The sequence below is a fragment of the Sabethes cyaneus genome, chromosome 3 (assembly GCF_943734655.1).
Source record: "Sabethes cyaneus chromosome 3, idSabCyanKW18_F2, whole genome shotgun sequence".
Classification (NCBI taxonomy): Eukaryota; Metazoa; Arthropoda; class Insecta; order Diptera; family Culicidae; genus Sabethes; species Sabethes cyaneus.
Genome location: NC_071355.1, coordinates 178,513,803 through 178,540,413, shown reverse-complemented (window position 1 = coordinate 178,540,413; position 26,611 = coordinate 178,513,803). Strand labels below are relative to the sequence as shown.

At 39.5% G+C, this 26,611-nt stretch overlaps 1 protein-coding gene across 1 annotated transcript in view; it reads left to right on the top strand.

Moving 5' to 3' along the window:
- Positions 1–4,205: 4,205 nt before the first annotated feature.
- Positions 4,206–26,611, top strand: part of LOC128740452 (gustatory and pheromone receptor 32a-like) — a 29,395-nt gene continuing 6,989 nt past the window's right edge. The window contains exon 1 of the mRNA XM_053835992.1: positions 4,206–5,126. Coding sequence (XP_053691967.1) covers positions 4,206–5,126 — 921 coding nt within the window. The remainder of the gene's footprint in view (positions 5,127–26,611) is intronic.

The window sequence follows — 26,611 nt, the reverse complement described above, 5'->3', positions numbered from 1 at the left end:
CAGATTGTCAGCTTCGTATGGCGGTGGACGCTCCTGATCATAGTGTTTTGCGAAGAGCAAACTAGGTTCGGTTTTTCGGTTTAATGCGCCGCTGGATCTCCTTACTAGTATTGTTGTCCGCGGACACCAGCGATTCCAAATACACGAACTTATCTACCACTTCTAGTTCGTCGCTGTCAACGGTTACCGTCCGTGAGAGGCACGCGTTTGTTTCCTTTGAGCCTCTTCCTCTTATGTATTTAGACTTTGACGCTTTCCTTTTGTAACCCAATCCTCCTAGTCTCCACTTTCAGTCTGGCGTAGATTGCTTCCGCCGTCGCAAAGTTCCTGGCTATGATATCAAAGTCATCTGCAAAGCCTAGGAGTAGGTTACCTATGGTAAAAATCGTGTCTCTCGTTTTGATGCCCACTCGTCGGATCTTTTCTTAAGAGCGATGTTGAATAGCATGCAGGATAAGCCGTTGGCTTGTCTCAACCCTTACCGCCTCTTGAAGAGACTCGAGTGTCCCCGAGATGCGCACGTAAGCCTTTCCAGCTCTGATAAGTCGCTTCAGTTTATCCGGCAGCTATTTTCTTGCATTATTTGTCATATCTGGTTTCGATCGATTATATCGTGTACTGCTTTGAAACCAATAAAGATACGAAGCGTGGACGCGTTGTACTTACTTACTTACTTAAGTGGCTTGCCGTCGTAGGACAACGCCTGTAGAAAAAGGTTTCTCCAGTAAACTTGGTTGTGGGCTACCGCTCTCCAATTTCAATTCCACTTCTGACACCAAGTACTCTCCGCCAGATCTCGCTTCACCTGGTCTAACCATCTTGCTTGTTGCGCTGTTGATCGTCTTGTACGTACCGCATTTGAGACAGACACCATCTTTGCAGGGTAGTTGTCCGGCATTCTTGCAACATGTTCTGCCCATCGTATCCGTCCAGCTTTAGCCACCTTTTAAATACTGGGTTCGCCATAGAGCTGTGCACGTTTATGGTTCATCCTCCGCCTCCATACTCTGTTTTCGTGTACGCCGCCGAATATCGTTGTTAGCACTCGTTGTTCAAAAACTCCGAGCACTCGGAGACCCTCCTCGAGCATTCTCAATTTTTCATGCCCGTAGAATACAACCAGTCTAATAAGCGTCTTGTACAGGGTGCACTTTGTACGGGGACCTAGTCTACTCGACCGCAATTGCTTGTAAAGTCCATAATAAGCACGACTTCCGCTGATAATAAGCCTCCGAATTTCATGGCTGGTACCATTGTCCGCCGTTACCAGTGAGCCAAGGTAGACAAATTCGTCGACTACCTGCAACTCATCGCCGACGTTCATTATACTACAGCCCAAGCGGCGTCGGTCGACCTCGGTTCGCTGGCCAGCGTGTACTTTGTCCTAGACGTATTTTCTTTTAACCCAATATTTTCTGCTTGGCACTATCCAGCTTTCCACGAGCGATAATGGCGGCTATTGAGCACAAGTGGACACAATCTTTTGACATCCATTGCAGGAGCGTCGCGTTTGCCTTGACAGAGTTACTATGGAAACATCCAGGATTGTTTGTTGTTCTAGTTTAAAAATGTAAACATTGTTTCATTTTGCAGATCAGCTGAAATGGAACATAACTGAACGGATTCAAACTTTTGTAGTGGTTTGCGGCCATAATTTTCTGAAAGCGCCGACTCAGGCTACTTTTTACAATCGTGCTAATTAAACATTCGAGTGCACTTAGAGGCAAACATTAACTTCATATTGGTCGAGCCGTTGCCAAGTTTGCTCTCGAACAGCATCTCGTTTTGATGAGAAACTTTCCGTTGCGTATTTGGCCATTCTCTCTGAAATGTCCCAAAACTGCGAAGCTACAATCCATTAAACTTCTTATCCGTTCAATTATGTTCCTCTTCAGCTGAGTTGCAAAATGAAACAATGTTTACATTTTTAACCTCGAACAACAAACAATCATGGACGTTTCCATAATAACTCCGTCAGGGCGAACTCGATGCTCCTACAATGAATGTCAAAAGATTGTGCCCACTTGTGCTCAATAACCGCCATTATCGCTCGTGGAAAGCTGGATAGTGTGGAGTACTGTTCAGCCACCGTTGCAGATGTTCTGCCGATAATATCCATGTCATTGGTAAAGCAGACGAATTGATTTGATTTGCTGAAGATCGCGCCCAGCGTGTTGACATTCGCTCGGTTCATAACACCATTTAGAGCTATGTTGAACAGCAGGCATGAGAGACCATCACCTTGACGAAGCCCTCTGTATGAATCGAATCAACTTGACAATCCACCCGAAATTCAAACACAGCATTGTGAACCATCCATCGTAGATTGAATCAGTTTAATGAGCTTCCTGAAAAAACCTGTTCTCGTCCATGATTTCCCATAGCTCTTTCCGGTCGATGATATCATATGCGGCTTTGAAGTCAACGAACATATGATGCGTGGGAACTCTGTATTCACGGCCCTTTTGGAGCATTTGCCGTACTGTAAATATTTGATCCGTTGTAGACCGATCTTTGACGAAGCCGGCTTGATAAGTTCGCACAAATCTGTTCGTAATTGGTGATAGTCAGCGGAAAATGATTTGGGACAGCACTTTGTAGGCGACATTCAGGATAGTGGTCGCCCACGCAGCGTTCTTCTCATCCGACCAAGTGCCGACCATGGATCAAAACGTGGTCGATCTGTGATTTTGTCTGATTTGGTGACCTCCAGGTGTACTTGTGTAGAAGTACGGCCATATTCTTGGAGGCGGCGAAGTCGAAAAGTCTGAGGCCCACTTCATTGGTCAGCTGAGGTGTGCTGAACCCTCCAATGACCGGTTTGTGTTCCTTCTCCTGGCCGACCTGAGAATTGAAATCCCCGATGACGTTCTTGATATCATATTTTGGACAGCGATCATATTCACTCTCCAACTGTGCGTAGAATTCATCCTTGTTGTCATCGGTGCTTCTGAGGTGAGGGCTGTGCACGGTGATGATGCTTATGTTGAAGAACCGGCTCTTGATTCTTAACCTGCACCCGTTTCCGCATCTCACCCTTCACTATGAAAGATGTACTCAGCATGTGTGTTGCACCAATTGACCAAGTTATTAATGTGGAGACTGAAGGAATCATCACAAATTTGAATAAGCTAGTAGATTTTTGTGTCATCAGCGTACAACAATTGTAATCAAGAAGTAATAACTTTATGATATCATTGATAAACAACAAAAATAGTAGTGATCCCAAGATTCTACCTTGGGGATTCCGGAATTGTTACTAAACTAGCTAAATTGTGAAGTGCCACAGCAACTTCACGATCGCGATACTACTATACACCTATGTTTCAAAGAAAGTATCCAAAGATTACGAATTCACACCTCACTCCAATCCCCTTAATAAGGGGGTTGTGGAGTCTCTTTTTTGTCTAGCACCTGTGTGGTTCAAAGGATCATTACCACCGGCGAGTCACATGTCCTGGTAGGAGGAGTGAGTTCGAATCCGGCTATAATGCTCCGATTACAGCTTGGTTCGATCCATGGAATCCCCCAACTTGGTTAAAAGAATGCGGTACACAACTTCTTAAACGTTGCTTTATATTACCCTCCTTTAATTCATTTTGAAAAGCTAGGAAACACATATGTTTCTCGTTCGTCTTTGTTATGTACCTATCTCTGTCAATATTCCATTGCAGACAAAAACAGAACACCATACGTCTCGATTCGAAAAAATATCAACGCAGTTATTGTAGTTTTGGAGAAGCCTTTGGTAATATTTTGGTTTTCATCGTGAGCAAAATTATTTGAAATAGGTACAAAAATAGTTCAAAAAGTAGCACTGGTACGTACGAGATGTAGTGCTCATGCCCTGGCGGAAAATTTTGACTGAATGTATAGAAATGTACCATATCAGACAAAATATTTTTTTATGTGAACCTTGGGACCCCCCTTTATGTCCTTTTCTCACAAAAGGCAATCAATTAAGGTGCGTCAATAGAAATATCAATCTATTTTAATGTCATCATCAGACATTTTCTTCTATCCTGACATTAGGTACAACACATTAAAAGTTTCATTGTATTGAACTACACACTACGCGCTCATTCGAACTGTTTTTTCGAGCGTCCTCTGGCACCCCGCCACCGGGCGCTGACACGACACGCCGTTTGCGGATTGTAATGTGATCCTTTGCGGTTGATTTCGGGTAGAGCAGTCGACCGAGCGAAATGGCGCTGGCCGGAACTATCGTTATCGTTTCTAACTTTACCAATCTATTTAATCAGACGGCTATCAGTTACGATAGCGAGACTCGTTTGTTTCGTGCGGTAAAGTTTTCTTTTCGGAAAATAGTGCTACAATGCGTAGTTATATTGATTGTTGTTTGGTACTGGGTAGCGTTTTACCGGCCGACCGCTGAACAACAATTCCGGAGACAGTTAAGCACATTAGAGTTTGTGATTCGAGTGTTGTACGGAGGATTTTTCATTTGTGCCAGTTTTGTTTCGGTGTGGAATGGGTTGACGCATAACATTGTAATTATTGACTTGATCAACAGTTTGTTGAAAATTGAAAACGATCTGCGATGTCAGTTCAGGAGCAATTTCAACTTCACTGGTATCAACCGTTTTGTACGATTTGTGATTGGACTCACGATAGTATTTTACATCAGCGTTGTCGGAGGGTTGAGTGCCGTAATTGGAGTTCTAACGGATAACTATAAATTAGTAATGCCGTCATTTATGATGGGTATATTTTCAATTCCTGGAATTGGAAATGTCTTACTGAGTGCAGCCATAACATCGGCTATTCGAGTTTACTTCGACGTGATAGACAGAGAAATCATCAGTAGTAGTGCAGACGATATAATTTCTCACAGAAAAGTGTATTTATGGCTGAACTTTCTGGCTCGTGTCAATGAAACTAGACCGCTTTACCTTACGTATTTTACCGGTCCAGCTCTAATGTTGACGGTTTTCTGCATGATTGTTTGTAGCTTGCAGTGCTTCGAGTTGTATCAGCTAATTGACAGGACGAAGCAAATTACTCTTCCCGAGCGGATTCATATCGCAATGACTACCCTGTGGCTAGTTTCAATATTGTACCAGTTCATTTCAGCGGTGCTGGCGGTGGCGAGGACCCACGAACGGGTAACGTTTGGTTATTTATTCATGAATGTTGCGGTTGAGTGCACTACAGTAAATAGGGTTGATAAGCTATTTTCTGTCACAGGAAGATGAACCAGTTCAATTAGTGTCTTTTTTAAGAAATTTATATAAAACATCGAATGTTTGCTTATCTATGATTTAAATGTCGCTTACTTACAATTATTACTATGTAATTTGAGTAGAAGATCATTAATATTTGTATTTATTGATATTATAACTATGTATGTTTATATTTGATACTAGAAGACCCGGCAAACTTCGTACTGCCACAAATTGGGCTAAATATACGATATGTAAACTTCAGATGAACTCCTGCTGCGTTTTAGAAAAAGGGATATTTTCTAGGTATAAGTCAAGTTTTGCCGTTGTCTAAGGAGTTCTGCGTTTGGTTTATTAAACGCTGGGATTTCAGAGAATGTCTAAATTTAACAACTGTATTAAGTCATTAGTAAGAAATGCATATCGGTGTAAAAGTTGGTTTGCCAATCCCCACAATATCAACAGTCATGTTTGTGGTAGTTGCATTGAGTCTTGTTTTATAAACTCTGCTGGTTAAAAATAGTAATACTGGATGTTAATATATTTGTTGTAAAATTTGGTACGACGGCTAACATCGTCTGCTGCAACTTTGGAATTTCTCGATAATTTAAGGGCCAATTTTATATTCTGATATGTATTCAATATCAATAGTCATCAGATTTTTATTTTTTTTTGATTCATAAATCTATTGATAAGAATTACCCAAAGGAATTGCATTGCTGAATCTCGATAACTGTTATTCCCAATTCTCAAAACAAACTAAATTTTATTATTCCACAAAATCAATTGATCGCTGTATTGTTCCTTTGGTAATTCACGCACTAAAACAATTTATCATAAAAGCGTCATTTTATAAACCTTTTTACACCTCTAAAGAGTCTAATACGAAATGAAATCGACTGAAAGTTAAATACGATTGTTTTTTGTTTTGATTATAGTCACTTTAACCAGCTTGGGTCATTCGTGACTTCTGCGGGGTTGGGATTTGAGCCCGGGTCCTCGGCGTGAAAGGCGTGAATGCTAACCACTACGCCGGGACTGATCCCTTAAATACGATGTATAATAGTTGCTTCGTTCACTATTTTTAAAAAAATTCTAAATCATATGCTCTTACTGTTGATTTATTAGCTTGATATTCAGTTAAACCGAATATGCTCATAATCCGTTAACATATGCAAAATGTATTCTTCATTTGACGATTGGGAAGTGGCAATTTAGTGAATTTAGTGCTTAAACCTTTTGTTAACCTGCACTGGATCTTCCGGCTACGCATCCGATGTAAAAAGGAATAAAAATGATTCGTGTTTATTTCATAAATTTGATAAATGAATGAACGAATGAATGAAATTAACGAATTTTATTGCTGACACTTTAGGCTTGAGTTTAGGTTGATTAATAAGTTGGACCTATTGAATGGTTATTTTCTGAAATTGTAAACCCCCAAAATGTTTAATAGCATTGTTAGATGTGGCGATTCCAATGAAGGTAACCACGTGTTTGTTTGAATACGACAATGGTGCTGCAAAAAATCGTACGATGATCATAGCAGCCAACGACATGGCGCATACAATGCGTTGCGGGTTTTATATGGAAAACTAATTTTTCGAGTTTTCCTATCTTCCGAGTAAATTTTTCAACTTTTCTCGCCGTAAAAACATAGCGGTGGTGGAAACGAACACAATAAAGAAAGTGATCTCAAGTGATGCGCGGTCGAACTTTTTCACTTCCATTTTTATATATAAGATTATAAAAATGTCGTGGTTTGTGTTATTCGTAACATACTATATTAAATATTGGAACAGTGAAAGCTCTGTTATTGTTTTAAGGCATTAAAAGTGGTTTTTAAATGTCCATTGATATAATATTCTTAAACTGTACATTTTGTTTCGGTTTCTGTACGCTTCTATCAATAGTGCATAGTAGCTAATGAATTAATGTGGTAAAACAGTTATATTTTTGAATTGTAAAACACGCATTCGAATATAATTAATAATTTACGTTCAATAGCTCAGAAGTAGACGACAACGCTCCTGACCCTAAATATAAATGGTTTTTCTATGTAGGGTCAGGTGGGGCAAGACGGGTCACCTAAGGAAAGTATCTTATGCGTTTTTCTACGAATTCTATTTTAATCCGATTATCATTTATTTAGATGGAGTAACTCTCCCGAAAAAATCCACAAGTCCGATTTTTCGAGGATTATATATTTTTTGTGAATAGGTACATTTAAAAACCATGTTATTTTAAGCTCTCAAAAAGTACGGGGCAAGATGGGTCAAAATGGGTCAAAATGCGGGGCAAAATAGGTCACATAACAAAAAGCGATTTTTTTTATCGAAACCCTTTATGAATCTTTTACAGAAACAAAATTATTCATTGTTACTGCAGAAAAACGGCTTATATATTTCAAAATTGGCGACAAAAATAAATAAAACGAAACAAAATAAAACTTATATTAGACAAAAAGAGAAATGTCGGAAAATTAACCTTTTGCCGCATTACCTATTCTGTGGATGAAATATATGCCGGGCCAACTAAAAACTAGCCACTTATTTGATAACAACAATAAAGAAACTCAAAAATATAGATATATGGACGAACATAGGGTGCCACACAAGTCTTTTTCAATGTGACCCATCTTGCCCCTATTGAGCTGGTAGAACAAAATACATGTTTATTTAAAACTTTTGCAGTATTCAACAAATTTTGTTACCCTATGTGATTTTAGAAATGATAAAAGCACACAGAAAACATGTTGCTATTTTTTCTGCTGACGAAATATTGGATCTGCTTCGTTTTGTATCGTTTCATGTATCGCGTAAGAAATGCTGCGATTTTACAATCAAATTTTTCTATCGAAAACGGGTAAAAGATAAGTTACGAATTATAATGATTATAAAAGAACATTACTTTAGGTACTTTTTCATCGAAAAGTATCAATTTAAATAAGGAAATAAATACTTTAGGTACTATATGAAAAAATCGTTGGCTTGGATTGAGCTAAAACTTTCATGTTAATGCAACTGACCTATCTTTTCCCGTGACCCGTCTTGCTCCACCCCACCCTACCAATTGAAATATCAATTAGAAGAACTTACTTACTTACCCTGGCTCGCTGTCCCTGCAATATAATATTTCGCCAGCTAACTCGGTCTATGGCTGTGCGTCTCCAAATTCTCGACTGTCCCACACTTTCCAGGTCCTGTTTCACTTGGTCAAACCATCGAGCACGCTGCGCACCTCTGCGTCTGGTACCAACCAGATTCGAGATGAAAACTGAAGTAGTCATTCTCCCTGCTATCAGCGCTTCGACCGATCCTTTTTTTCTACCGCAGTCACACCAACGCGCATTCAAGTTCACACTGTCCGTTTAGAGGTGGAATACGAACGCTATGCATAACAAAACTGGCAGTTTGCTCAGTCAAACGCCGATGGCACGCAGCAGAACGAACGCGTTCTAAAACTTTTTGACATTTTCATTTCGATCAAGTTGCCTTTACCGTTTGGAGCAGCGAATGACTGCAAAACAGTCAAATGACTGGCAATCACCACGCTAACGAAAAGCAACCGCACAATCGTATGATTCAATACTACAAAAAAACAACCACTACATGTGCATGGAAGAAGTTGGTCGGACTCCGTCCAATACAAACGAATATTTTGCTTGCGTCCGACCGACGTCCGGGTGACAAACTATTACTGTGAGCAGCCGATTTGGAGACAAAAAGAGAAACGAAAAAATACGTCACCGCTTCCAGTCAGTTTGCAGTTTATATTCTCAAAGCGCAAAGCAAAACGGGAGATCGACTGTTTGTTTTTGCTGAGATGCCGCATGAATTGTAAGACGGCAGCAGCGCAAGCGGCAGATTGACTGGATTCAAAAAATAGTCAAATGATCGTTCAAAAAGCGGAGTGTGAATGCGGAAAGTTCGCATTCACGGCAGTCACATTCAACTTGCGATCCCTTTTTAAGCCCTGCTGCTATCTTGGTGTTCCGTCTTCGTGCCATTCAGGTGCTCATAGTAGTGCTGCTGTCTGTATCTGTCCATGTTTTGGCGAGTCCCCTGCTGTAGCATCGACGTCCGCGCTGCATGCTTCTCATCTAACACCCTCAACATCCTCAACATCCAACATCCTAACATCCAGTCGTTATGTTGACTCCTCTTAGCGAACCCAATGGCACCTTCCGCTGCGCCGTTGATGGCATTTTAACACTATCCCAGCAGTCCTCGAGACGGGTTTCGTCTAGCTCTCTCTTACTCGGCAGTGCGACCTCAAGGCAGTGCGCGTACTCAGTAACAACCACAAGTAACTTGAGTCGTTCCAGATTGTATTGTGGCGGGCGACGGTACCGAATGTTGGTAACAACGGAAAGTCTTTAACGCACTTCCATAAAAAAGTAGTGGTTCGAATCGTTGCTTTTAACTAGTAGCAGTACACGTGCGTTCAAAACTTTCGACGGTTTATACCTCGCGACAAAGCCGTCCTTCTCGGTTAATCATTCGGCAGCTAAACAACCCGCCAGTTGCCGAAAACTACGCGCATGCTGGATGAAGCTCTGCCTTCCTCTCTGGAGCTAGATGCTTCGACCCTCGAAAACGGATGAAGTAGGATACGCTCGGCCATTAACGAGGCCGCAACCGCGATGCTAGGAGTGGACACCTTGAGTGCATGAAATGATTGGTTTGAATTCCGATGAGCACCTCAACAGCGATATAGCAGCAGGAGACGCAATGGAAGTTAACCTTGGAGTGCCTACAAACGACAACAGCGTGCCGGCACCTGATCTCGAAGAGATCCGGCGAGAAATCCGTCAGCTGGAGAATAATAGAGCCACCGGGAAGGACCAACTCCCGGCAAAGCTATACAAAAATGGCTAAGAACCGCTAGCAGCGGCACTTCATTGGATAATTTCTAGGATTTGGGAGGAGGAGAAACTACCGGAGGAATGGATGGAAGGTGTAGTCTGTCCCATCTACAAAAAGGGGGACCGGCTAGATTGCTGTAACTATCGCGGCATTGAAGGTGTGATCCGGCGAGCGGGCATCGAAACGAGAGGAACGATCTTCAGCAAGAGTAGCCAACTCTTAGCCTGCGCAGACGACCTGTCGACATTATTACTAGAAGCCTTGGAACGGCGGAACATTCTACGCCAGACTAAAGACGGAGGCTAGGAGGATAGGGTTACAAATCAATGCATCGAAAACCAATTATATGGTAGGAAGAGGCTCCAGAGAAAGCAACGTTTGCCTCCCACGGGCAGTGACAATTGATGGTGATGAACTGGAAGTGGTTGATGAGTTCGTATATTTGGGATCTGTGGTCACCGCCGACAATAATACGAGTAAAGAGATCCAACGATGCATTCAAACTGGAAATCGAGCCTACTTTTCCCTCCTCCCTAGTATGGGTTTATTCTCAGGCCCCTCATTTACCCTTCCTTCATGCTGAATTCTATATACCCACTGAAGCCTCTTGACAGTGCAAAAGTCCCTCCTAGAGTTAAGTGTACTGGTCAGAGGAACGAAGGTGTCCTCGCCAGGGACGGCTATAATATGGGATAGTGCTGGCAGTGAGGAATAAGTGGGTAAAGTAGATCAAGCGTTGAAGGAAGGGTAAATCCCAATACACACAAGCACGCATAAAATCTAATAAGCATATCGCTCACTCAATAGCGATTATAGCAAAAAAAATGCAGTGCGGATCATACAGCAAACACCCGGGCGATATTACAATAGATCAACTATACTGGTCGCAGTAATGAGTCCACACATGGAAAAAAACCAGCAGTGCGTGAAATAACTGATTTGAAGGGGAATACATATTAGCAAGCGAAGAAGATGGAAAAAACATAGAGTGGAGGGTTCTTTTGCCTTGTTACTGGTAGAGAAGACCTCCGCTCTACCACAAGCGACAATCGATTTCGCTGCAGCCAGAAGAGTGGCTATCTGCAGTATGCATCTTGCCCGAGGGAACATTCAGAAGCATACCTGGAAACAATCTAATAGAGAGGCCTGCTCTCAAATCGACCCTGGTCCGCACTTTTCGGACGTCACAGATGTACGGTCCTACTGGGTACCTATCGTAGGCTCGGATCATTATCTCTAGAAAGCATGATTTGCGTCTGGTAGTCTAACGTATTTAGCACGACCCCAACGAGAAAGAATCGACTGTATATTCGGCGGTTATCGGTGGAAGGAGTTACTGCAGATTATTTTCGGAATACAGTGGACCCCCGTTCGTTTGAACGATTCCTAATGCAAACTAACGGGGTTCGTTTTCAATTTGAACAACTAGCAACCCTAAATATGCTGAAACTTGTATGAACTGGCCGCCCTGCTCTTTGTTATTGTTTTGGTGGTTTGATTTAGTCTCGTTTAGTTGGTAGTTGCAAGCAGCGAATATGTTATTCCCCGATCGGATTTCTATCGTAATCATTGAGAAACGAAATGTGAAACTGATCAAACTAGGATTAAACACGCTAGATCAGTACAAACAAATCGTGTTTATGTGCATTATCTGTGAAGGCAAATGGTGCCATGTTTAGAATGACATTTGAACCATTTTTAATTTGCACATCGTGGAAACCAGCGGGGTTCAAATTAAAAAGTGTTCAGATTAAAAACGGTCAAACGAACGGGGGTCCACGGTACTGGTGAGCGATCGATGAATGAGTTTGGGAGAACCTGAAAGAACAGTGGAAGTACACCTATGAGCGAGAAGTGTTGAATACTACTGCTGCAGCCACTTTCAGTGAGTGATTTAACGCATACTGCAGCCCCCTAAATGCTAGAACTGCCGAAAAGAGACTTTACCGCCGTAAAAATCGCCAGCATTGGCATCGTTTACATGTGGAGGCGGAAAACTGCCTCGAAAGGGGCGAAACGAGAAGCTTTTTTAAAACGATCAACATAATCAGGAACCGGATCATACCAACTCAAGTTATATGCACTGTCAAGAAAAGGAACCTGATTACCGAATGATCGGATGTGGCCGTGCTATGGAAACAACATTTGGAATCAACTTTGCATATAAAACTCCCTCCTGATCCTCTTTCCTAGACGGAGGCTGCTGTAAGAGACTTTGCGTGCAGTATGCGAGGACACTCTTCGACTGTTTATCTCGCGACAGATTCTCGTTAACTTTCGGGAATTCAACTTGCAGTCTCACCATTTATTTATAGACTCCAAGGCGGCTTATGATTCAGTTAAACGCAATGAGCTGTGGCGGATTATTTTTGAACATGTTTTTCCAACAAAAATCAAAACAAATTCAAGATTAGGCATCAGAACAGCAGGTGAGAGATCGATTTTGCTTGTGTTGTTAGATGGTTTGAAGCAAGGTGACGGGCTATCGAATTTGCGATTCAACATTGCATTGGAAGGTGCTATTCGAAGAGCAGCCGTGCAGAGAAGCGATATCATCATCCCGCAGTTTCACATGATTTTAGGTTTAGTGGATGACATCCATCTAACTGAAGTGCCGTGGAACGTGTCTTGGCTCTGTCAAAATGTAGAATATTGTAGCTAGTAAAGAGCGTGGTAGCTCTTCGGGTGTTGGAACTGCGGTGGTGATATATGGAGATATTTTTAAAGCGATCGATGAATTTTTTATCATGGTACGTTAGTGACATGTAACAACGATGTTAACCGGGAATTAAAAAGGCGAATAGCGGCTGCTAGCAGGACTTTCAACGGATTAAGTAGCCAGCTGAGGACACGTAATCTGCAGCTCTGTACGAAATTCGCGTTCTAAAAGATGCTAATTGTACCGGTGGTATTTCCCAGGATCAGAGATGGAAAAAAATCGCTTCTAGCGATCAAGATCATAGGAGCGATCAGATTCAGATTCATTGACATCACACCTTACAAGCGACAAACACTTTATCGCGATCCGCACAGGTTATGACAAACCTCATGTCAGATCATGTTCATTGCATGATTGCGTTGAGAAATATAACAGATATAGACGATTGGTTGTGTGCATCGCATGAATCGCAATACAAACAACATGTGTGACCTTTTTTCTCGCAGCTAGGAAAAAGGTAACACTATGATCGACTATTGAGACTGTTTAGAGAACAAAATCTTGTGATCAACGCTAAAGAATCAGTGTTCGTCATGATATGTACGGATCGTGATCTGTGCGTGTGGCGATAACTCACAGATTTTATCAAAATCACTGATCTTCCATCCCTGCCCAGAATGGTTCATTACAGGTAGTGGACATATTTTGGAGCAATATCTTGTGTTTGTATGTAACGAAGGCACTAAGTCACTGTTATGTAGATTTTGATTGAATTTTAACGATAGGTTATCATGCAGCAATCATGGAATGTGTCGCAGCAGTAATTATAGGTTCAGCAATTTGTCGGGTTTTTATAGTTAAAAACAATGGCTATTTTACACCAGTCAACACAATCGGACCCCTTTTTGAGGCAAAGTTGGAAGTTTTCTAGGATCCTTAATTTTGTGGCAGCTCACCCAGGGGAACACTCGGTATTAAAATACAAGTTGAAAAACAACCAAGCCTCTCCTTTTTTTAACCACCATATGCGCTTACATAAAGCCGTCTTGTTTTGAAATTGATGGAAGCGCCGTTTACAGCATAGGTAAAACAATAAATTCCATAATAAAAATTTTCGCATTCATCAATAGAGACTTTCGCACTCATCGATTTCAAAATAGAAGAAGTAAAAGTTATTTCGAGAGAAACAGAAAAATAATATGGTTTTCGATTAACACCAAAAATATTATTGATATTTTATATTCAGTTAAAAAAATGTTGACCAGTGTTATAGTTCCGTAATTAACACTTTACAGCACCAGCAACCCATTAAAAACCATTTAAATTACAATATCAGCTATACTATTACTATAATAAAACATTACGATCATTACAAACTGAACAAACTAAACTGATGGCACTGGCCGAAACGGAATATTCGTGACCAGTGCTTATTACTAATATGGTGGAGAACGATCCTTTAAATATTATACTACCTGTAGCTAACGTTTTCGCACATACAACGGTTCACTACGATAAAGTTACCAGTCGTTATCGTGCGATAAACAAACGGTCCTTGCTGGTTTTCGGAAATGTTACACTTCTACTTGTCCTGAATGCTTTGTACGCGTGGTACGCTATGCAATCACTTCGGCGGAGGTTCCAAGTGTATGGAATGATTCTTGGACTGCTCACACTATTGGATAGCCAAATGTGTTTTATCTGGGGTTATCTAATGGTCTGGAATGGTCATGCGAAAACGAAAGATACAATCAAGTTTTTCCGGCTGTTATCCGATGTTCGAGGACAGGTTAGGTCCACATGTGGTACCACATGCTATCGCAATTCAGCACGTTTGTGCAAACTTTGGATAGTTCTTAGTGCTTTGTACAATTTTGTGTTTATAATGGCACTTAATTTTTTCTTTTCGTCATTCTCCCAAGGTTGGGTTGGTATGGCAATAAATCTGCTATTTGGATTTCTGCAATTTTTAAGTGACATTTATGTGATTCAGTTCAACACTTATTTGCATATTATCGAAAAAGAAGTCACTACAGTTATAGATTCGTTGGCGCACGGTACTGTTCAAGCAAGCAAATTAGAAAATATTTTCCAAGTGTATTTTGATATGATCACGGTTATGAAACTGTTGGTGAAATCCTACATAATACCGATAATGATTTGTGCTTTGATAACATTTATCGAGGGAACAGCACAACTCTATCAATTATATCGATCAATTGATATCATCGAGCAGCATAAGAGTGTTGTCTTTACCGAAATGATTTCATACATCGTCTGGCTTGGACCGTTGGCCACTAAGCTATGTGTTGTAATCAGCTTGACAAGCGTCGTAAGTACAAAGGTATGCTTAAGTCACATATTTTAACATTTTTCTTATGTTTCTTAGATTAGCGTCTTTGTAGCATCAGTAAATAGAGAATAACGATACTGTTCCTTTTAATTCTAATTATTATTTTATGTATTTTATTTATCAGTTTTGAAACCGATACTGCTGAAGCTTGCAAGTCGGCGGCAAAACGCGGATAAATTTCTGTTAAAATGATAAATCAATTACAGAATTAAAAGGAAAAGTTTAATAATATGAATTAAAGATCATTCCCAAATTAAAGCTACCTATTTATAGGGTAAGAACTATGAACTGCCGTTTCATCAATTATTAACCAGGGCAGGTTACACACATTACACGAGGGGTGCGCTACGCCGTAAAAAAAAACCTCGTCGTTGATAACACGGAAAACATTAGTTAACACCTGGCTTGCATTCTATGCAATCATGCCCGAACTAGGCTCGTTGCGAGTTCTTCTAACAATCAACAAGTTTTTTGCCCACATTTTGGTGCAATTCGACGCGAAAACTGGACAATTCAATTGCGTCAGAAACCGTTACGCACTCGTTCTGGGAAATGCAATATGTCTCGCGGGTGGCAATCTGCTGTATTTATGGTTTACAGTAGATACAATCCGAAGAAGAATGAGAACGTACGGAGAGGTTCTGGGGTGGTTATTACTGTTGGATAACCAGTTATGCTTCGGTTGGAATTATGTAATGATCATCAACGGGTCCTTGAAGGCCAAAGAAATCCTTAAATTTCTCAACGGTTTAGTAAATGTGCGACGAAAAATCAGCTCAACGAAAGGTGCTCGAGAGCAATCTGGCAATCTTCGTTGGATGGTTTCAGTAGGATTGGCCATTAGTGTATTTTATAACATTGTGTTTATGTGTGGCTTTGAGCTGTTGGTGCCCGATTTTACCGACGGATGGGTTAGCTCTGGTATTGATTTAATATTCGGTGTGATCAATTGTATAGCCGATTGTTATCTGATGCAATTTAGTGTTTTTATGATCATCCTGCGAACGGAATTGGTTTCCATTACAAAACGCACCACATACAAGTTAACGGCCGATTTACCAGAACTGCAAGAGCTAAGGTGTGTTTACTTCGAACTGCGATCTCTAATGCAGCTTTTGACGGATGCATTCACGCTTCCTCTGATGTACTGCTTGCTGTTATTATTTTACGAAGGAATGGTTGAGCTCTTTCAGATATATTACTTAACGTTCGATTCGACGAACAAATTTCGATCCGATAATGTTGTACTTGAAGTTATGAGTTATGCTTTCTGGTTATGGCCTCTAATAATCAAGGTGTTTCTTACGATTGCATTGGCCAATAACCTCAACCAAAAGGTGAGTTAAGGAATGAAAATTTCATATTGATTTTTTTAATCTAAAACTGTTTATTAAATAAATTGCAGTGCAATATTTGAAAGGTGTAGGAAATATCAGGTTGTTAGCTATGGTACATATTGACATACCCTATTTAGACTACCCTATAATTCACTGTTAGGTACAACAAATCAGCTTGTAGGTATAGGCTCCGAGATTATTGCACTAGTTTTGAAATAATTTTAACACGCGCTGGTGGAGGAGAAGAAAGCTTCTTATCTCTACACGTGACAAAAGATTTAGGACACACTTTAGTTAGTTGGCTCTATGCAAAACGAAACAATACCTAATTTAGCGCTATTTAATCGTTCGTCTCTGTTTCAAAATACTGCTTTACAATAATCTAACTTTTGAAAGAATTTTTTTTATAAGGATATACGTTGCTTACTGCACGCAACTGTTTATAGCCGTTTTGGCCAAATATTGACGTTTACTGCAGTTTTATCGTTGCATCGCTCCAATCCACTACAGGTATACCTCCATAGTACGTACCCTCGTTAGTACGTACCCTCGATAATACGTACCCTCCATAATACGTACATTTTGCCTCGATAGTACGTACATTTTCCTGCAATGAATTTTTTTATTTTCTATATAAAGCAGAAACTTTTTTATGAATATTTATGAGTCAATACAAGCAAAAACGTATTCAATAATTCTAAATATTTGAATAATATCAGTTATTTCTGTTATGTAAAAACCATTATTTTTAAATTAAAAACAGTTCCTAAATAGTAAATTAATCAAATATACGTTCTAAATAACAGTTATTTTTTAGCATTCTGATTTTGCAGATTTTTGCTCAGTGAATTAACCTTTTCTGTGATTCAGAATCTTTCCAACTGCGATGGGGGGAACAGCAGGCAATGTAATATTCGTTTGTTTGCAGATACTGGTGTTCGTCAAAGAAGTGTAATATGATTACTACCCATAAAAGTATAACTGTCCTATATGGACAAAGGTGAAGTGTGGAAAAATGAGACTGTAAGCAACTGACAAATTTATAAATATATGTTGTGCTTCATTATACGAGAATTATTTTACTTTCTTTGGAGGAAAAATCACGTTGCGCTAGTAATTAAACTATTCATATTAACTTTGTTGTAAAGTTAAACACAAATGAATATTTTTTTCAAAATTTCGAAGATTGGTCAGTTAACCTTTTATTTACGTTGCTAAATAAAAGCACATTCTGTCCCATAAAGCATAGCCTTGGGCTTAAACACCTTTCTAAGATTTGACCCTTCTTTATCGATAGACTTCGCAGCCGGCTGTTAAAGTACAGGACAGTTACGTGGCTAGTGCAACAACCCTACAGACTCCTTCTAGCAGCACCGCCAGGCCGAGATTCGAAGATTTCAGCTTTTATTGACAACTATGTACCAAACGTTTATCTAGATTTATTCGATTAAAATATGTAAATTTTCTATGATATGAATATTATGGCTTGGACATGCATTTCCGTAAGCAAAACATAAACTAGTCCCGCGCGTATCCACTGTGGGGGCGAATAATATTGCATCCGTCTTGTTAGATGAGGATGAGGTTTCTCGCAAAATGAAGATAGCGACATCGGGGTGGTCATCAAAATCATGCGTTCTAATTCGTTTACAAACCGTTACATATAAATATTTGCTGCTCTGCGACCTCGGCCCTTCACCTGAGTCAAATATTATTGTAAATTACAATGCAAACTACTATTCCAAAGTTCAAACTACTGGCTCGAATTTAAAACTGGGTAATTGTCACGGCTCCGATAAAATTTTGTTGTCAAAGTTTTGCAACGAACGAGACCAGAAAGCAAGCGATGCTGATCCCTTGCAAAAAAATATTCCGTACTTGAACACCTCAGACACTATTAACGAAAACTGAGAATAAAAATTTGCTTCAATAATCATTATATTTAAATTAGGAACATTGACCATTGCGAAACCATTTCAAATTCTTGGCAATTTTAATGAAGACGTAGATAATCACATTGCTAACTGGCCACAATACCTGACAGCAAAAACCAGGAACAGTGAAACCAATTAACCATTTCTTGAAGCAATTGCTCCCTAAGTTGATAGGCATTTCCTTTTACCAACGCAAATATGTAGAGATATAGCGCCCTACACGCTCCCAAGATAATTATTTATATTGTAATATATTAAAATTTGGAAATTTTAGACAATATTCAGCATAATAAAAATATTACTTTACATTAAAAATTATGATTCGATATTACGTACGTTTCGATAGTACGTACGCTAAACGATGCGCGGATGTACGTACTATCGAGGTATACCTGTATGATAAAAGCAATCTACCATAATGTAGCATATACGTATTGGATTGACTTTATATTCGATTTATAATGCTCCGCAATATCACTCGCTTTTGTCAGGGACGGCCTGTTCATTAATTTCAAAGCCGCATAGTGTAAAGCGGCAAGAGCTGCGAAAAATTTTAATTAGTAAGGGGGAAATCCACCATCATTTCAAAGACTTGCCAGCCCAAGTAACAATTCCAAGTTTTATTACGTTCGTATAGCGGTTTTCATGACCAATTTCATAAAACCACTAATAAAACTATGAGCTCCACCAGAACTTTCTGATGACCGCTATAAAACTGCTTTCTGACCAAGTGGCCCACCCCTCAGAATGTTTTCATAACCGCTATAAGAATCAGGTTATAAACTCAAGTAGTCGTATCACGCTCTGCTAAAAGCAGCAATAAAACCGAATAAGCTTTCGACATGCTTTTGACAGCCGTCGCCATAATTTAAAAAAGCTTTTCGCTTTTTGCTTTTCGATTTTCGCTTTTCTAGCAAACGCTCGATAAGTTCGCTAGCTTTGTCAACTTGAAAATATATCCTTGAGCAGAAAAGTTTTAGGTTTACTGACAGATCATTCTGAACGATTTGGTTTATAGCGACCAGAATAAAATATCCCATAGAATATTTATTAAATTTTAAGCAATTTCATGGGTTTGCACTATGTGCGCATTTAATTTCATCGTGCATTTTGATATGATAGGTCGATAAAATCAGCGCGCCACTGACATTTTGCAATTTTCGAAAACTGGTTGTTTTAACAAATTGAAAATATTCAGTTAGTCAATCTCAATTTCTAGCAAAATCATTTTAGTTGCTTCCTCTGACAGGAAAACCGATTGATAATAACCTTCTTTCTGCAAAATACTTTGCTTTGATGAATTTTTGTTTGCCAGCTAAACAAAATACTAGAATATGGCATTATTTTGGTGATGAACTTTGGTATTCTTCATGATAGCTGCAAAAAAACTGTTTGGTTAGGGTGTTACCGTTTCAATAGCTCTATAAAACTAACAGATTTATTGCGGTCTGACAAGTAACCGCGATAAGATCAATTTTGGTTGGTGCGCCATTTTGTATTGCCACGCCACACTTATGGGAAATTTATAAGAGACGTGGTGCAGCCAACAAGTTTTAACGTGGCAATAAAGCAACCACAATAAATTTGCTTTATGAATAGTTTTATTATGGTTTTCTAGCTAGCTATAAGTGTGTTTGGAATCGAATTTTTTTGGTATTGCGCAATACCACAATAAAACTAGAGGTAATGATTAATACCGCAATAAAACCTTCATAAAATTCAAGTAAAACCAGGTGGCTTTAGAACTGTTACTTGGGAGTGTATGTGGGTAGGCTTAGAGTATATCCAAATTTGATTATCAAATGAATATCACACTAATGCTGTTATAGAAGGACCAAAAGGGGTTTGGCGGACCCACAAGCAGAGACACTTGTGCGCATTCCGGGGTTTTAAGATTTTGCTTCCAGCATTAGGATCCTTCCATGTAATAATCAATTTCGCTGCACTGGCTTTAACCCACGTGACGGCTTGTTTGTGAGAAGAAGAACTTGACATAACTGTTTCAGACCTTAAGGACTCTGGTTGGCAATCTACTCCATCATCCAGGCTTCCACAATTGTGCTGTTCATAACAATGGTATTTATAGTATGGTATATAGTAACGTTATAATAATAATATTCTGGTAATAGTTCTATGACATACCTTCATGTTTGAGTTTTACCTACATCCCGTTAAGTAATTTCCCGTTTTGTAGTCCTCTAAGGCCAATTCCTTTCACCCTTCGTATCCTTACCATAGTTCTCTCCTCTCCACTTGAGCTAAGCACTAATCTACAAAAAAGTAGTCTAATCGAGCATTTGGTTTAGCTTTGGTTTAGAATGGTTTAGCAGTCGGGTCAAGCGGTTAAGTCGAACAGTTGAGTCGAACAGTTGAGTCGAGCAGTTCATTCGAGCAGTCAAGTCGGGCAGTTGAGTCGAGTAGCCCAGTCGTACAGTTTATTTGAGCAGTTGAGTCGAGTAGGCCAGTTGAGCAGCTGAGTCGAGCAGTCGAATCGAGCAGTCGAATCGAGCAGTCTAGTCGAGTAGTCCAGTCGAGTAGTTGAGTCGAGTAGTGCAGTCGAGCTGTCGAATCAAACAGAAGTCAAGCGGTTGAATCGAGTAGTTTAATCGAGCAGTTTAATCGAACAGTTAAGTCGAGTAGCCCAGTCAAGCAGTTGAATCGAGGAGTCTAGTCGAGCAGTTGAGTCGAGCACTCAAATCGGACCAGTCGAGCAGTCGGGTCAAGCGGTTCAGTCGAGCAGTTCAGTCGAGTAGCCCAGTCGAGCAGTTGAATCGAGTAGTTAAGTCGAGCTGTACAATGAAACAGTTAAGTCAAGCAGTTGAGTCGAGCAGTCGGGTTGAGTGGCTAAGTCGAGCAGTCTAGTCAAGCTGTTGAATCAAGCTGTCAGTTGAGTCGAGCAATCAAATCGAGTAGTCTAGTCGAGCAGTTGAATCGAGCAATCGGGTTGAGCAGTTGAGTCGAGCAACCGATTCGAATAGTCCAATCAAGTAGTTGAGTCAAGCAATTCATTCCAGGTGTCGAGTAGAGCAGTGGAGTCGTGCAGTCTAGTCAAGCAGTGGAATTAAGCAGTTGAAATCGACCAGTGAGGTGACTGAAAAAACAATCCATTGGATTGCTACGAAAGCATGACGTCCTGTTAGGACCTGTTTTTGGTTGCCGATAAGCCTCTTATGACGTCCTGTTAGAGACCTGGTTTTCGGTACAGACATAAGCCTCTCATATAAATAGATTGTATATTATTTTTATTTATAACTAAGGAACAACTCCATCAGTATGTATTTCATTACTTTAGATGTGGAAGTTGAATCTAGGTCCAAAAGTGTCGTGCTTGAAGTCACGATTTTTGCCATTATGTTTTGGCCTTGAATACATCAGCATTCCTAACAGTTGGGCCATTTATTGGCCTCGGTCGAGCGGCCAGCGAATGAACTAACTTGTAACCGTCCGTGCGTAGTTCTAATTTCCGGAATCCAACGATAAAAAATGAAACTGTCAGACTCGAAACTAAAATTCGAATGTGCAGAAGCATATTTGCATTGGAGAAAAATTGAGCCTAACTATGAAATGCTTTACGAAACTAAAATATATTCTGTAATGGATTGTTTATCTTTTATTCAATATTAATAATAGCTTGTAGTATGAATAGGTCAATAAGTAATTGTTCCAAGGGCACCCAGCAGTGTTACATGGATTAGAATTTCCAAATAGAGAAATCGCTGGCATCATAACATAATACTATTATTCGCATATTTAGATACAAAACTGTAAAAAATAATATAGTTAACACTTAACGACACTTTTGTTGAGCTAAACGGAATAGTTTATGAGTTTCGGACTTCCGTCATCGACAATCGCAATGAATTCGCCGCTTTCCCTCAAGCGAAACGCCAACCAAATCAAATTAAGGAAAGTATATCAAAAAAATATATTCAGCAGTGTGACATTGCTGGAATGGGGACCAACTTCTAATCGTTTCGACACTCGGCTTGAGTTCAATGTTGGCACTATGGCCGATAAAGACCCGTTGCAGTTTATTGTGTCGTTAAATACCTATCTAGCTCATAATACCGTGCGGTTCGATGCAGTAAAGCGTTGTTACCGTTACACCGACTATCGTGTTTTGATAATACTGGGAAATGTGACAAGTTTGTTGGCATGTAACACATTTTATTTGTGGTACGCTCTCCAGACATGGCAGTATCGTTTAAAATATTACGGGCATGTCCTAGCATCGCTTTTGATCGTTGACAGTGTAATATGTCTTAACTGGAGCTCCGTAATTGTCCTAAATGGCATCTGGAACTCGAGGGCTACATTGAAATTTTTAAACGCCTCCGTACAAGTTCAACGCAAATTAAATTTTGTGTTTCAGTGCCCAAATCAGTCGAAAATATGGTGGTTTATGGTAATAGGGCTTGCCATAAGTACGTTCTACTATTGTGTATGTTGTTTCCAGTCATTGTTCCCACCCTTATTCGATGGATGGGTGGCATATTGGATAACTGTGCTATTTGCAGTACTAGCTATCGTCGTTGACATTTACTTAATGCAGTACATCGTAATTTTAGCAATAATTCGAACTGATATCATACTTGTAGGCAAACACGTGAACAAAAATGTTGGCCACAGGATGCGGTCTGTAACCGAAGTATATTTTGACTTAATATCATTAATGGATCACTCAACGAAGGCGTTTGCCACCCCCATCGTATTTGGCACACTTCTGCTATTCTTTGAAGCAACTTTACAAATGTTCCAATTGTTTTTCCTGATTTTGGACACTGCTGAAAACTTCGCGCTTAATGAAGTTATTGCAGAAATTTTTAATTATTCCATCTGGTTGTGGCCGATCGTGCTTAAAATATGTTTCATAATGGGATTAGCTGATAATATTAGTGTAAAGGTGAGTGAATTCTAAACCCACGATAGATGTTAGCTAAATAAATATTGCATTGCAACGGCGGATGTTGTTGCTCTGAAGAATATTCATACAGAACTTATGTAAAAATGTTCACCATTCAGGTAGCTTTTGCTGGTGTATCAAACCAATCGTCGTAAGTTAGTATCAAACCGTCCTTATTCTGTACTCTAACACCCGGTTGCGAAGTTTGTCAAAAAAGAAAAGTCAAGTCTTAAAAACGGCTTTGCTTTATTTGTAAAACAGTAATTTCACTCTAAACAAAACTTCGTTAACAAAAATTAATCTAGTCTTAACGTGTTTACGCATGAATTATACATAGCAAAACCCCAAGATCCAACGTCTTTAACCTTTCTTTATCGTATCGCAGTTTACTTAATAATTAACTTCTATGTGTAATGTTTTCTAATATACTAGAGTTACTTTTTACACGGATGAACATCGCTCATTCCGCATAGACAGGTGATGTTTTTTACTCGTATTTCTTTAATAGGTATTGTTCTTGATTGTATTTGAAAAAAATTTATACTAAAAGGTGTCCCACATCAAATTGCACCACAAAAGAAACGCTGTAGAATATTACCTAAATGACCGATCCTTTTCAAACTTTCAGACAACAAAATATAACCCATTAGTAAGCTTTTGGCATATTTGTTTCATTCAACTTCAATACCATAACCGTATGCTCGCACCATACGCTTAACTTCACTCAAAAAGTTTTGTACAACCTAGCTGCAGCTTCATCTGTACGGAAATCCACTTTTTATTCATGTCTTCCTCAGACTGGACCCCCTTGGGATGCTTCCGTAGTGCCTGATTCATAATAGCCCAGTATTTTTCGATAGGTCTTAGCTCTGGTACATTGGTGGCGTTCATGTTCTTGGGTACGAAAGTGACTTCGTTGGCTTCGTACCTCTCGAATACATCCTTTGAATATTGGCACGAAGGTAGATCCGGCCAGAAGATCTCATGTTGCTTCGACAGAGGAAGCAGATGCTTGTATGGACACTTCTTGAGCTACATCTGTCCGTTAACAGTCCCGGTAGTCACGAACGACGCACTCCGTTTGTCACATGATGTATTTCTTGGCAAACTATGAAAGTTTCAGCATCCTTACTCCCTTGGGAACATCAAACTCGTGCTGGGCGGTGAAATACAGTCGCACCGGAAGCTGCCGGAAGTCCGCCTTGACGTAAGTTTCATCATTTTCCAGGTGATTGCACAAAATAAATTCGCGACGTTGACGCCATTTTTTCCAATTTTCGATAAACTAACCGCGATAAAAATAGATTGTAAAGAATACACTCTAAACTACTTCTACTCAAAGAGTAGAATTATCAAGAGTAGTAGTATTTTCAAGAGAAAATACTCAATGGGTGATTTTCTACAGTGTTTCTTCTGTGCTGCAATTTGATATGGGACACCCTTTATCAAATCAATTCGTGGTGTATTTGAGATTTGACCTAAATTATACAAGAATGCTTACTATCGATTTTTTTCTTGATATTTCATTATTCACCTTTAGCCTTTGTTTATTTGTTAGGTGTTATCTGTCACGTTTTACTGTCGTCTTCTAGTCGTTTTTTGTTATCTTTTTAACGTCTATTAGTTATTTTTCCTTCTGCTGGCATCTAGCTTTCTGACCTCTTTACCACGTCTTATTGTCTCTTATCAGCGATTTGCTGCCATTTTTTATATCGTTTTATGTTGTGGCGTTTCTGGTTTGATGGCGTCATTTTGTCGTCATTTAGTTTTGGCACTTTATGACGTCAATTTGTTGTGTTACGTTGTTTTGCATTTCTTGTCGTCGTTTTGCCGTCTTTTTATCGTCTCTCCATCGCCGTTTTTATATCTATTTATAGTCTCTACGTTATTTGTTATTATCTTTTTAGCATTTTTTGTTACTTCTTTGTTATTTTTTCGGCATATATTTAACGTATTTTTGTTGTCTTTCGTCTTTTTCCATCATTTTTTTCGCCTCCTAGTCAAAAAGTTTCAAATCACTGTTTCGCTCTGTTTTCATCGTCTTTACGCAGCGTTTTTGTCATCTCTGTGTTGTTTTTTTTTCGGATTCGTCGACTTTTTGTCATCTCTGTCGTATTTTTGTCATCTTTTCATGGTCTTTTTGCCATCTTTTCATCATACTTTCTCCGTCTGTTCGTTGTTTTAGATATCTATTTTAGGCATTTTCGTCAATTTTTCGGTGGCAACTTTCTGTTTTCGTTGTCAATTTTGCTGCTGTTTTGACCTCTTTTCGTCGGTCTTTTCTTCGATTTTTTGACATCTTTTCATTATGTTTTTTCGTCTTTTTTTCGGTTTTTGTGTTGACTTTTCGCCACTCTTTTGTCATTTTTTCGTTGTCCTGTTGTCAAAACTTGTCCTTGTCTTTTCATCATTCTATCGCAGTTCTCATTCCGTCGTCGTCTCTGCTGCCATTTTGTCTCTTTTTATGCTTTTTAAACATCTTTCTGTCGTTTGTCGCTGTATTGATGTCTTTTCGTTGTCTTTTTTTTTTCGAATTTTCATGATATTACCAAAGTATATTTTTCGTCTTTCATCGTGTTTTTATCAACTTTACATCATATTTTTACCATCTTTTTATTATTTTTTTGACATCTTATCATCACGTCGTCGTCTCTACTCTGTCCTTCGTCATCTCTTCGTTGCATTTTCTTCGATTTCAGATATTTTTTATCGCCATTTTATTACGTTTACGTGGCCTCAATGTTCGACGGTTTAAAATCATCGCATAGAAAGAGTAAGCTAATTAATGTAAATGCAAATGCTCTCAGAAGAATTCTGTAAAAGTGAAACTCTTCTCTCTTTCTCCTTTCTCTCTCTCTCTCTCTCTCTCTCTCTCAAAGAATAGAGTTATGCTTTTTGGGATACTATTCACTGCATGTAGCTTAAAGTAATGTCGTTAACGTCGGGCCACTGTGACGGTCGGGCCACCACGATTTTTTCAGTTTCAGTAACTCGTGGTATCTATTAACAAGCATTGTAAAACTTCTTACTGTGACAGCAAACTTTTCGCAGTATTTTGAGTTTCAATCGTGTATTCAAAATACGCTTACCGAATTCAGTGATTGAATCTTACAAAAAAAAATTTCCAGGCACAATGAACTTTTCTTCAAGAAATGATTCATTTATAAAATGCAATTATCGAGATAAATATGGAAAATGTATTAAGTATGTTGTGCTCCACACGAAAGTTATTGAAAAATCCCCCCCAGTAAGATGCTTGGGTAGGGTAAGGCGAAATACTGCAAAAGCGCTCATTGTGAAGGTCGGGCCACTTGTGTAGTTATGGTTGGGCCACCATAATTTTAAGCGCAGAAGCGCACTATTCGCTAGAGAAC